This window comes from Protopterus annectens, chromosome 8.part0, assembly GCF_019279795.1.
Source record: "Protopterus annectens isolate FY-2018-M chromosome 8.part0, PAN1.0, whole genome shotgun sequence".
NCBI classification, from domain to species: Eukaryota; Metazoa; Chordata; order Ceratodontiformes; family Protopteridae; genus Protopterus; species Protopterus annectens.
In genome coordinates, this window is record NC_056741.1 from 105,875,542 (window position 1) to 105,890,132 (window position 14,591).

General features: G+C 37.4%; 1 protein-coding gene across 1 annotated transcript in view; it reads left to right on the forward strand.

The window, feature by feature from the left end:
* The first annotated feature begins 1,025 nt into the window (after positions 1 to 1,025).
* LOC122807977 (C-type lectin domain family 10 member A-like) overlaps positions 1,026 to 14,591 on the forward strand; it is a 129,490-nt gene continuing 115,924 nt past the window's right edge. The window contains exon 1 of the mRNA XM_044079002.1: positions 1,026 to 1,130. Within this exon, the coding sequence (XP_043934937.1) occupies positions 1,028 to 1,130 (103 nt within the window). The 5' untranslated portion in view covers positions 1,026 to 1,027. The remainder of the gene's footprint in view (positions 1,131 to 14,591) is intronic.

Genomic DNA, 14,591 nt, shown 5'->3' on the forward strand with positions numbered 1-14,591 from the left:
CAGGGGGTATATTTCATTTTTGACCAATGAACTTTCAGTCAAATGAGCTTTCAGTGAAGTGGGCTGCCTGAAATCATGTTCGAGCAAATGAAATTCGACCAAATAAAGTAGACCCATATATATATATATATATATATATATATATAGAGAGAGAGAGAGAGAGAGAGAGAGAGATATTCACAATTAAGTTAAAAACTGTAATGCTTTAGTGTAATGCATGTTATGGACAATAATTATATCAAACTCTGAGGTAATCTAGTCCAATGCATGTTATGGATAAGAATTATATCATATGCTGCACTACTCTAGTTTAATGCATGTTATGTACCACAGTTATGTCCAGTTATGCCTTACTCTAATGCCTATTAGGATTCGCAAGTCCAGTTAAAGTCCTGTATATCTTTACATGATGTCTGTCAAATCTGAATGCTTCTTAGATCAAATGTAAATTATTTTCTGAGTCATGCTATGAAAATTAAATAATTTATGTCTCCTGCTTTACAAAATGTAAATGCCTTGTGAAAAATGTAAATATGTTTACTTTATAAGTATGTATGTATTTTAACAGTTACCTGTAACAGTTTTTGCCACTTGCACTGGGATTTAGCTATAACTGTTAGCACAACTTGCTATAGTGAACATTTGTCAGAGGCCATGTCATAACTGAAAAGGACAGGAAGTCCAGTCCACACACCCATTCAACAGAAATATATATAGACAGACAGATGCATAGCTGATAAATAGTTATACAGACTGACAAGTAAATTAATAAAATTGCTCATAGTTCATGTTTGTGGGACATCAACTTGTGGTATATGTTATGAACGGAGGACTATGAATGCAAATCTTCAAATGATTAGATGAATCTTGATAATGTGCATTAGATTAATGTTGTTCATTTTATTTCCTTTAAATATATTTATTTCATTTAATTAATTAGTTATTTAATTTGCTTATTTACTGGACAATAATTTCTATGCTTTTGTAATCCTGATTTGATACATGCTTTTTTTTCATAGTTGCACAGATGTCAAAAGAGATAAGTCAGTGCATACATGACAAGCATCCTACTGATCGGCCAAAAACTACAGCAATGACAACGTCAACAGAGAGAACAATGATAACTAGTGGTAATAGTTTATTGTTTACAAATGTGAAGTACATTTCTAAGTTGACTGCTAAATAAAATGTTGACAGGAATGAGTACCGTATCTTGCAAAACAAATCTGGAGACAGAAGGGTCATAGGTTCACAGATTCTTAAATTTGATTTTGACTGCACTTCCCGATCCAAAAGACTGCAGCAGAATAAACACAGCCTCTAGCCCTGTAAAAACTTACAGCGTTATCTTTTTTCTCAGTATAGTTGTGGACTCACCCCCACCACAAAGACTACAGCAGAGTAAACAGAATTTAGCTCTGTAAAAGCTTACAGACTTGTCTTTTTACTCAGTGTACGGGACATTTACTTGTTCATTCTGTTACCCTTGTCATGCACTGTTCAAAATAGTAACACATTTAGTATCTTTCTATTCTTTTTCCAAAATGTTTTTTTTTTACAAAACAATGTGTTTTTCTGTTCTTGATGAGTACTTAATGGTCTGTCTGCTTTTTGGCCGTATTTCAGAACTAAAATCCAAAAATAGCCCTCACTGCCCCTTACTTCCCCCTTCCCACTGTAATTAATGAGCTAACCCCCTAATCTTGCTGGCAGCCTCACTTCCTTAGTTGCTCTTTCCAGCTACTGCTTTTGTCTCTCCGTATTCGCCTGTATAGGTAGTTCTGTGTTAGTTTGCTTCTTCCATTTTGCCTGCACTGAAGTTTCACTGACAACTGCATGCTGTATTACTATTGTGTCTTTCTACCCTTGCTGTTTTTAGTCTACTACTTTGAATACTACGTGGTCTAGGATTTACTTTTGCATTTACATTACTATGCACCCTTAGTTACTAGCATGCAAACTCTAGCGGTACCAACTGTACTGATTGTTTTCAGCCATGCGCTGTCCATAAGGGACTGGGCAAGGAAACGATCATCATAGATGCTGTTAATAAAGACTATCTACTTATCAACTCTCTCTTCCCCACACTGTCCATCAGTCTCTTTGGTTTTAGCAAATTATCCATACTGTTTTTCGAATAAGCAAATCCAGTAATAAGGAGTCTACATTAGGCCGGATCCTCACTACCACCCCTAACAAAATTAACACTGCCGTCTGCCTACCAGACACCATCAGTGACCATCTACTGACCTTTGCCATCCGACAATCTAATCATGCACATAAACAAATAATTTATAATAATATGCATACAATCTCCTCCTTGAATAATGACATTTTCATTAGCTACCTCGACAATTACAACTTAGATATTCTAATATATATATATATATATATATATATATATATATATATATATATATATATATATATGGGTGTACTTTTGAAGAACGAAAGTTCACTACTTTGAACTTCAAAAGTACATCCACACTAATGCGAAAGTGCACTTTCATTAAAGTGCACTTTCGCGAACCCGCTAGACTTAACGGGCTAGCAGTCATGGACCTTAGAGTTAGGGCATGGGTCATGGTAATGGGATAGCCCTACTAGCTATCCCCTTACCCTAACCTTTGCCCTAACTCTAAGGTTCGTGACTACCACACGCGACCTTGGAGTTGGTATATTTAATTTATGGCAGGTGTGGGGGGGGGGTGCAGGGAGGCTTGCCCCCCTGCATAAACATAGTGAACAGTGTGTGGGATGTTATTTATATTTGCTATGTAGTTTTCAATGTTGTGAGATTCGATGTTATGGGTTTTAGATGTTTTGAGTTTTCGATCATTTGGTCTTGCTGTTTTGCAATTAGATGTTATGAGCTTTTGATTATATGAAGTGGAGCCATATATATATATATATATATATATATATATATATATATATATATATATATATAAATGTATATATATATATATATATATATATATATATATATATATATATATATATATATATATATATATATACACACACACACACACCGCTAGCAACATATTCCTTAACATACTAAATTAACTAGCTCCCACCAGATCAAAACAAATCAAATCCAGCTCTGCCCCATAGATCCCAGAAGAAAGTGGACAACTCATGTTAAACAGAGGTAAAGCTTGGAAAGCATGGTCTACTGACAAATCACCGCAGCTTAGGAACCTTTCTAAACCTTTCTAAACAAAAATAAGATCAGATAAAACGTAATACTTCTCTAAGCTCCAAGACAACCACCAACAGAAGCCTAAGCTTTTCTGCAATGCAGTCAACACTGTTACACCCAGACCAACTATGACTCCTTCACCACCTACCATCAACAACTCAGTCCCTATAACTGCCTAATTCAATACACATTGCATACACTCTGTTCTGTCTATACTTAACAAAAAACAACAGAACAGCCTCACTATCCCAAACACTACTAATCACCACCAAAAAACTTTCTCCCTCCAACCAGTATCTATCTTTTCCATCATAAAACACCTCCTAAAATAGTCCACACCAGCTGCTGACAATCAGCCACCAGAATATGTCATAATCACTGCAGCTGCTATAGCATTCTCTGTAAAAATACTCATAAACCAGTCGATTACAGGAAGCTAGGTCCCTGCCATCTAAAAAAAAAATCACATTATACCTCTACATAAAGGAACATAATGCAAAGGATTCGTCCAGACAAAATCACTTTAGATAGTGAACCTAGGAGACTGTCTCTCTGATACCCTCCCTGTGGCAGAAATAAATATGCTTTGTTGAAGTTTCAAATAGTTTATTCAGTTAAATAGACAGATGTTCAAGTGTTGACACAGTTCAGAGTTTGTGGGTGTCTAGTTCATATCCTAGATTACACCACGAGGCACAGCTGTCTAGCTCAAGTTTTTTTGTAGGCATGTGATAAGAGGTATGGGATGATATACTATACCCATCTCTCAGGGCCTTGGAGATGTTTCTGTCACTTTGCAGACATGGGTATCCATACTGAGAGAACCCATTGCGTGCATTTTTGGTTAGACTTCTGGCAGGCAGTGCTCTCACTCATATGGGGGCTTTTTGTGTTCAGGGTGCCGAATTTAGAATTTGGGGTATCCTCCTAAAAGGCAGGCACAATAGATTAATAGCCGGTTTGGGTTTATCCGGAATTTTGTGGTGACAGGTGCATCTAACGTTTTGAGGTGCAGCGCTATGTGTGTTATTCATCATGACATGGCCTTGTATGTTAGGGATCCCCTTTGAATGACACCAGAGTTTAATAATTTAGCGCTGAGTTCTTTCAGTCGTTCTTATTGTTTTAATTCTTTGTGACAGGTTATCCTTTTGCTCAAAGGTTTTAGTGAGGAACCAGCTGGCTACATAATCAGAGCTCCTCAATGTCTCTTTTCACATTTGAGTGAGAGTACTGGTCAGAGTCGTTTACACCAAGCGGTGTGGACAATGCTGAGTTATGACCTGACTGCCTGCTGTTGAGAGACCTGGCACTTAAGGTGGGCAGCTCTGGCCCTTCGGAAAAACTACTTGACCTTCTCCTGTGTCCCTCTGGACTACTATCAACTCAGCTGTGTGGGTTTTTATAGGTTCTTCTGTGGACAGGTGTGTGCTGCATTGTTGGTAGCCTTAAGGGCTGTGACTTTTTGAGACTTGATGACTATTGGCATTTGTTGTTTGCCATGGTTCTGGTGGTGGTTGTTTGGGTGTCGTTTCTGGTGGCCCACTTCTGTTTGGTATTTTTTTGATCAGCACCACCTTTGCAGTTTAAGTTTTATGTGTATGCAAGCTTTTTTCCTTGGTACTATCACTGTGGAAAGATTCATGGTGTGAATGCCAAGCCCAGGTGGACCGTGCTTACTTGATCCTATGTTGAAGGGCTGTGCCCAGCTTTTGGCCGTATATAGGCATCTGTCATGTATTTGTGTTTTGTGGGTGCTCCAGCAGTTATAGCAGTTGGCAGTGCAACATATGTTCCAATGTTCTAGGATTCACCAGCGTTTCCGGGAGAACAGTGACATCGATCAAGGGAGCATTTTAGAGGTCTGCTGTATGGACTGCCTGTTCCGGGGCGTGGGCTACCAATGGCTTTTGAAGGCTTTGAGGGTGATGTTCAAAAGGTGCTCTATCAAGTAATAAAATGGCTAGGAGCCAGGTGCTGGGTTTGACAGGGATCCAGGTTGACTTTATTCATGAGTTCTTTTATTTTCCTCTCCATGGGTGCTGTGGGGATGGTTAAAGGTAAGATTAGAAATTTCAGCTCTGGTGTGAGGCCAGGGTGTTGTGAATGGTAACCTTAATTGCAGTGCGCCACAGCTGAGTAAAGTAGTGGAGAGTTACATAGATTAAAACGTGAATGGACTATGAAAGGGGTGGTTACTTTTTGTATTTGTTGCTATGAGCATGTGTGGTTTGGCCAATAAATTTAAATAATTGAAGGCGTGGGAGATCAAAAAGTGATGGTTTGGTGATGCTTGGGGGCTGCAGTAAACTGATAGAGAGAAATGAGATATTCTTGTCAGATTATCAGTTTGCACTGAACCATAGAAAGACAGTCTTATTTATGTCTGTAACTTATCAAATCTTCTAGGGATTTTAAGTTCTGCCTGACTCAGAACAGAGAGAGCTGTGGTCTCTTTTGAAGTTTTAATATAGCTTTAGAACAGAATATAGTTGTCTGACAAGTCTTTAGCTATTTTTCTCCTATTAAAATATTGAAGGATTTTTTGATGAGAGCTCTTTATTTTCTTCCTAACTGTTCCAGGGTGTCTTTACCCTTTTAAGGATTTTGCTCTATCATAGTGCTTCTCCGCCTGTGTTAGGCTTTGTTTTGGTTTGGGTTTGACCACCAGACTGGAGCCTTGCCTTGTTGCAGGTCTTTTGTTTGCTTGGGATGGCCTTATGTATTACACAGTCTGCAGGCAGGTGCTGGTTGCATTTGTTTGTGATTCAGCGGCAGTACTGTTTTCTGCAGGCTCTAGGGGCCGGGCTCTTAAAGGAGAGTGTTTTAGTCTTTAAGTCGGTGAAGGAGGGTTTCTTTGCTGTGGTCTATTTTTTTCTTTTTATGGGGGGTGCGGTGAGGACCTCCAGCGAGATTGGTTGATCTGATCCTCACCAGTGAGGGTATAGGGGTATGTGTGTTTTGTTGGAACCATGTTGGGTTGTGTGGGAACATATGAGGTTTCTCCTCTTGTGGGGATTTTGGGATGGTGTTGCATGGCATTTGAGTTTATGAATTCCAGGAACTTTTGGAGGGCTAGGGTGTTTTGGGCTTGAGTAAGGTATTAGATATCTATATTAGTTTCATTGAAGAAACCTAGTATGATGGATTTTGTTTGTACATTTATCCTCTAGCGTTTTCAGGTAGAGCAGTCTTGGTTCCTGAGTTTGTGAGAGTGGCCTGAGGAGATCTACAATTTGTAGCCACCAGTCTGAGATGGTTTGCCTATGGTGGATGGCACCTGGCCCATCTCTGCGTTGCCACCATTGTTGAGGTGTAAGGGAGGAGTGATGAATATGGATACCCCACCTCCTTTCTTCAGTGTCAGGATTTTTGTTTCGCGGAGCAGCATGATAGAGAGTTAAACCTGATAAACCTGGGGTGCTCTCAGGAGCCTGGATTACTTTTGGATTCACTGCACAGATGAGCATGTTCTCCATATGAGTTCTTTTTAGGCCGAAGGTTTTAGGTTTAGACTTTTGGCATTGAGCCTGTGATACCAGAGCACTTCCTTTTTTGGTTTTTCTAGGGTGTGTATCCCAGAATCCCAGCCTTGCCTAAAAAGGCACTATGGGAAAGGCAGTGGTTTAGGTGGCAGAGGAATCAGGAGTGACAGGAATCCCAATTCCTTGCGAAACAGAACAGAGTCTTAATCCAGCATGTCATCCCCGAACAGACATCCATTGGATCCAATGAATGACTTGGAAGTTTAAGCCAATTGTTAGGTCTGGGTTATAAATGCGAGTATTGTTATGTCATGTGGCATGAAGTCTCTGAACTGCTCATACTTCACACCAATTTTGTCTGGACTAATAATTTGTACTCTTTTTTTTTTTTTTTTTCTTTGTTACTCCTGTCACCATCTGGGCCACAGGTGGGATACCAGATTTGACTCAAACCGTCTGGATTACCTCTGTTTACCTCTAAATTTTTTATTTATTTATTTATTTAACCTTTGTTTACAAGGAAAGTTCAACTTGGAACAAAGCTAATTTTCAGCAGTGGCCTGGGAGAAACGCTCCAGATGCATGTGTTTGAAGCATATACATAAAGGAGGGACATCCACTGACCTCTCCAACTGCCTACCTAGAGCCAGTCTATCTCCACTTTAAAATGTTAAAAAAAATGCATTCATTTCCAACTAATTTCCCACCTTCAGAATAGCAATCTACTCTGCAGCACTCAGAATGGTTTCTGACGCCACTACTGCTCTGCTCAGTTTTACCTAAATTATAAAGTCTGATAGAAACACTGGCAACCTAGCACCATCCCTCTTCTTAGACATGTCAAAAGCACGGCACAGTTTCATGCCAATGCCTGCACCATGAACTAGTCTCCTAGGACTCTCCCATTCTTCCTTAGCTGGTTCCACAGCTATCTCACTGATAGACTCCAGGCTGTAAATGGAAACAAGATCTCTCCCCATTTCTGTCTGTCTATGTTGGTGTACCTCAGGGATTTATTCTATGCCCTTTGCTGTACAACATATTCACTAATAATCTTCAAATAATCTTCACAAAATTACCAAAAAGCCTTGGTAATACAATATGCAGATGATACTATACTCTTATGCTCTGCACCAAGTATAGCACTACTCCACAAGATCGAGGGCTCCCTTTCCTCAGCTGAGGCCACACTAGATGATTACCAGCTACTTTTAAATGACAAGTCTTTGTCAGCATAGACACGATCAGTGAACATCACATCACCAAACAATACCTAAATTGAAACAGTTTCCAATTCAAAGTTTTTGGTGTCTTAATTGATAAAAATTTAAAACATGATCAATAAGTCACTCAAGCAATCAAGAAAACTCATTAATGGCTGGTCTTCCTCTACAGGAAAAAAAAAACTTTCTTATGACTTGGAATTCTTTAGTAATATCTTATTTTTCCCTATACGTCTCTATGCAGCACCCATATTGATTAAACTTAAATCCCCCTTAAAAAATAAACTAGAGATTTGTTACATTAATATAGCTAAGTTTGCATCCAACTTACCAAACTGTTCACACCACAACTGCCTAGCACTGTACTAATGCACCAGTGCTGGCTCGAATTACCTAATAACCTTATCTACTACCACCTGCATAACGTCCACAAAATAATACACAAACCCCACAGCAGCCCATCATTACAAAACATCCTCAGAGTCTACTTCCCTTCAAGGAATCTCTGCTCACAGAACAGATATCTCCTGACCAGGACCAAGTCTTATAAGAGTGCAGGCGACTCACTTTACTCTACCCATGTTGCTAAGCACTGGAGCTCCATCCCACCCACCCTAAAACAAGCTAACTTTATCACACAATTTAAACACAATTAAAAATTACACCTAACGTCTTCATAGCTATGCTGCAATCCCATACTGACTAAATCCACCTTTCTTTCTGTTCTTCTTCCATTGTCAGTCTCTCTATCAATCACCCGGACTTTTTACGTTTAACTCTGTCTTTGTCTCTTTTATTCCCACTACTCTTACTCCAACTGAGCTAGATCCATAATCCTTTCTTTCTAATACCCCTCCTTACCAACCTCAACATTTTACCCATCTACTGTTATCACAAACTCCTTTCTACTTATGTTTTTTCTTGATTTATTTCTGCTTATACCCGTTCCTCCTCCTTCTCTATTTTTCTCTTCCTGGTCTAGTGATGTCCTACGTCATTAATGTCAATATACATATACTGAACCTATCTGCATTATCATTGCTCTTGTAACTCAAGTTAACATGTTGTTCACTTATGAAAATATAAATTCTAAAGTATATGATAAATGTCTTTACTATTTGTCTGAATACTACCTGAAAACTAACGCTTACAATGTTTAATTGTTATCCATTGCAAATGTGTATTTTATGTGCCTCCACTGAAAATGGCACTTGTGCCCAGTTGGACTTTCTGGGTAAACAAATGGCAATAAATAAATAAAAATTAAACCAATGCTATCCAGCATGTCTTGGCCTACTTCAAGCAGTTCTTCAGCCCCTTCATCTTCTCAGGCTCCTCCTGTATAACTTGTTCAGCTGACTGAGGTTTTCACATAATTTTTTTAAGTCGAAAAGGCCAGTACTGTGTGTCCTGTACATTTTCAAAAAAAAAAAAAGAGGGGTAGAATCCTTGCCTTCAGATTTTGATTGCCATGATTCTGAAATAGATAAACTGACTTATTTTGCCAAATATCCTGTTTTAGGCATATAAACCAGACATTGAGGACATCCTCATTTCTGCTTCACAAGCTTAGGATTTTTTTGATTTGAGGGTATTCTACACACAACAAGTTTGCTGTTTCAGTGGGTCTCAACTACAGATTAATTAGAAGCCCAGCTTAGATACAGATCTTTGGTGGACCTACATAATCCCAGAGCATAATCTGTTCTTCTACTGGTAGATGTCCTAGAGAATAGAAAATATGTTTACAAATGCATTTGGGTCTCACTCCCCATCCTCCAAGAAAATCTGACCATTTGTATAGGGATTCCCATAAGTTTTTCCTAAAGAATTATTTAGTTGATCAAGTTGTGTTGTCCATGGACTCCATCAAGGTACTAGCCTTGTCTCCATCTAGCAACCCTATTTCAAAGGACAGAGAGAGTGGAATACTAGACAGATTTGGGGAAAAAAGTTTATACTTCTACTGCCCTAAAATTCACAGGGGTTCCATTTAGATGCTCGAAAGTAATTTTACATGAATACAAAAAAAGCAACATGTATTGCATGAACCACGGAAACACCGAATGTCCAAAACCGTGAAATTCAAAATGTCGAAGTGTCATGGTTGGCGCGTCTGAGGTATAGCTCCGTAAGGTAAGTGTGCAATAGTTACGGACCTTAGGGTTAGGGTGCTGGTTAAGGTAATTGCTTAGATAAATAATGTATGTAAGGTTTAGTGTAAGGTTAGAATTAGGGTTTTGTTAAATGTATGTGTGTGGATTATTTATTTTGTTTTGGTATATCTCTGTAGGGTAAGTGTGCGATAGTTACGGACCTTAGGGTTAGGGTGCGGGTTAAGGAAAGTGCATAGATAGTAATGTATGTAAGGTTTAGTGTAGGGTTAGAAGTAGGGTTTTGGTGCTTTACTTTAGGGTTAGAAGTAGGGTTTTGGTTAGTGTATGTATGTGGTTTATTTATTTTGTTTGGATAGGCAGTATGTAGTGGGAGGTGGAGTTGGCCAACTATGGGGATTCGACTTTTTGAATTTCGCGGTTTAGTGCGTTCAGCATATTTGTGGTTCATACAATATGTTTCAATGTTTTTGCATTCGCTTAAAAGGATTTTCACTAATATAATATAGACTACATTCACAGCACTGTATTGCAATACTCACTTGTTTCCTACCAACAATTTCCACCAGAGAAGATGATGACTGAGACAGAGGGAACACAGAATAATGATCTAAAGCAAGAGATGCTTGACCTTTACACCCAGGTCATCGAGCACTCTAAGAAATAAGGGTATGATATTATGGATGCAGCATGCAGGACAACAGTCACAAGGTCTGTTATCTGGAAACATACCTAGCTGAGGACTTATTCACCTTTCCAGACCATGTAATGCATCTGTGGAGAAGGATCTCCTCTGTGCACCCTATACTCAAGCAGTTTTCAAAACAGTTGATGAAAAGGGTAAAACCATGTAGTCTATAAAGCAACTTTTTCAGACCCATGTTCTTAAATTCAGCAGGAGCTACCAAGTTAAAACTTGTCTTTTATATCCTAAGAAAGACAAAAATGAGCTAGCTATAGGAGAAAGGAAAAGCCTTAAAGAGAATGACAAGCATGTCAGAAGAAGCAGTCAAGGGATCCTTAGGACCATAACTCCCAGTGGGATAAGTCACAATTCATCCTGGCAGCTCTCTACCCTCCTGCCCATATTCATCTCCCAACTTTCTCTCTTCCTTCAGAGGAATTTTTAGATTGCGTAGCCTTCTTTGCAAAAAGTTGGAATAGCATCACACCACTGAGGCTACTAAGTAATCCCAAAAAAGGCTTTATATGACAATTCCAAACAATTCAAAGGTGCAGAGGCATTTTATCAGTCCCCAAGGATTAGGTATAGCCTATTTCTGTGTTCCTAAAAGATATTATACAGTCAAGGGTGGTAGAGGAGGTTCCAGCTGGAGATGAAGGACAAAATTTATATTCAAGGCTAGTTCTATTCCAAAGAAGAGAAGGCAAAGGGATGCATTTTTGACCTGTTTTAACCAGAAAAGTCTCTCAGTGTGCAACAATATAGAATGGCAATGTTCCAAAACCTTTTCTCATTCCTAACACTCTGGGATATTGTGGTCATTCTGGACATAACGAACATATACCTGTTTCAAAACAGAAATTTTCTCAGATTTGCAGCAATTTATATCTTTTGCTCTTTTGCTTGTCTACTACACCCAGAGTCTTTATAAAATGCCTGGGTCCAGTAACTGGATTTTTCAGGACAAAGTCATCCCGATCTATCCCTGTACCTATCTGGATCATTGTCTCATCCTAATACAGACACAACAGGGGACTCTCATGGTGTTGGGGTACTTGGCCTCACTATCAACAAAACCATATTAAACAAAACAAAAGTACCAAAGTAAAATTTTTATTTAGCCCTTTCATCTTCAAGATGTAACAAACTTATATAAGGGTCTATGACATGGCATCAAAAAGGCCTTTCATCGAATGGCTTTATAATTGAAAATTGCATTAATAGAAGTCGCTTTTGTGAGATTGTGGTATAGTGAAGATCAGAAAATTAGCCCTTTCCTCACTGTAGTGCGATCCTGGAGTTGGTGTATATATTTAGTAGGAGGGCACAGCCCCCCACAAAATCAACTTCTGTTAACGCAATTTTTGATTATTAAGCCTTTCAATGAATGGTCTTTTCGATGCCATGTCATAGACACCTTACATAATATAGACCAATTTTAGATTCTTTAGATTTAATTTTAGTACAGTCCATTCTGAGACGGATTTTAACTTTCCTAAACATGGTTAATTATAATAAAACATTGATTCTTTGAGATATCTGTAGATTTTAAAATTATTAGGGAAGTGGTAACTAGTAACTGGAATATTTTAAGAGGTTACCAAGATATTTGGTAAATGGTTGGTGAAAAACGTAATTTTGTTTAAAAACACTCCAGTTCATTAAGATATGTATTAGGAAAAGTATGTTCTGAGATAGAACAATGATTAACTAACAAAAGTAAGGGCATACTTTAGAGTGGAGAGTGCAGTGTGTGCCTTTATTTTTATGAATGATCTTACTTAGTTTTAAATAATTATAATGAGGTCCTATATAATAAAGTCACTATACATGCCATTCTAAAAGTGGAGTTCTATTTGTAACTCTTTTTATGTATGCATGACTACTAGAACATTGTCTAAATGTATCTTACATCATGTTTATGCAGTAAAGATAAAAGATGATAGCCAAAAAGAGTGTGTCAAAATGTGGAAGAAACACTCAGGAACCAAAAGTAACAAATCCACATAAGCCCAAGAACCAAGATGGGGAACGAACCCAAGTTTATTGAACAAACCAAGATGAAAATGCCAAGTTGAGTGCTTTTGTCCCTCACTGGACTACCTCAGAACTTAATTTACAATAAAATTCTAGGCTCCTTATATGGCCCACATGATGGTAAAACAATTAAAGAGCCAATTAATCAATTAACAAAATGGTAGAGTAAACTCATCATTGTTTAAAGAAAACTCTAAAACAGTTCTTATTCTTGGGCTGGCAAAGATAAAAAATGACCAATGCACTCTATACAAACATTCCATCACTTGTGAGGGTTTAAAAACAATTTTATTTTATGCAGTGTATCATGTATTTGCTGATATACATAAAGGTGATCATTCTAATAAATTAAAGAGGAGATAATCTAATTGGCAAATGAAATTGCAGGCTGATAAAGTCCCAAGTCTTAAAGTTAGTATTAATATTATTTTTTTCCGTTAATATTGTAGGATTGAATTATTGTCCTTTAAATAATTATAAAATTAAAATTATAAATAATCATAGTATAAGATTATTATAGTCATACATTTATTATTTTTTGTTTGATGTCTGATGTGTTTTATTGCATATGCAATTTAATAACGAGAAAGTGATGCAATGAGTGATGAATGTGCTTGGTAAGGTTATTAAAAGGGGTACTTACTTATTGATTGTATTCTGATGAAGTGTGTTATATCTTTTTTTTCCTCAAATATTTTTCTATTTTCAATTTAAATAACATTTACATAATATTTTAAATATCATTTTAAACAACTATATACAATATTTACAATAGCCTGACTTTCAATTATATACACTGTATGTTATTAAATATAGAATTAACAGATCAGTTATCAGAGATACAATATTGATTATTGCAGAGTGTCCAACAAAGATATAACTTTCTTCCAAGGATTATTTACCAATGGCCTGGGATAGATTTGTAGTTCTTTGATTTTTATTTCCATCGATGCAGTTGTCTTCAGTAGAGTGTAGAATTCTTCCAAGGTCAGGGATGTATTTGAATTCCACCTTCTGGTTACGCATTTCCTAGATATAGCAAGTATTGTCTATAACAAATACATATTTGTCTTATTCAGGTAGGGACCTTCATTTACATTTAGCATAATCAATACTTTAGTTAAGGTAAAAGATTAATTAAATAAAGCTTGTAAAAATTATTGATTCCATTCCAATATGATGTAATTTTATTACAAAGTGTGTTACATCTTGAATATGAAAGCACTAAATAAAACTTTTACTTTGGTAATCTGAAGCCTCATGAGTTTTGTTTTTTTTTTGTTATTTTTAGCAGTGATACTCTTGGAATGAGTTTTGCATATTTGGTTTTGTCTTTTTTTCTAGAAAACTAAATTAGACATGACAACATCAATGAACCTGATGTTCCTCAGGAGACATATGTATGCCTCCTTCCGCACAACTTTTATCCCAGAAGTCAAAGTGTTGCATTTGGCCCTATACTTTCAAAGCATTTTTAGCAGAAAGCAATATCAGGGAAGAAGTTACTCAGATGGAAGGGCTATAGGACTTCCTGCATCATAATGATTCCCTTTGTCCTCCTACATCTAAGTTACTAGAGAAACATGGTGTCAGTACATTCATTCCACAAAGATCACATCCCATTTCTCCTTTGTATAAGAAGGGTAACATCATCATGGATAGTACAATGCAAGCAAAAACAGAAGATGCCTTTTAAGACATCCTGTCCCAGCAAGATGCTCACCTCAAAAGAACTTAGAATTTATCTGAAGAACTTCATCAATAATACTTGGATTAAAGTTTCATCTCTCATAGAGACTTTTCAAATGGACTTTGTTTCTAAGATTGTGTAAGACTTTATAA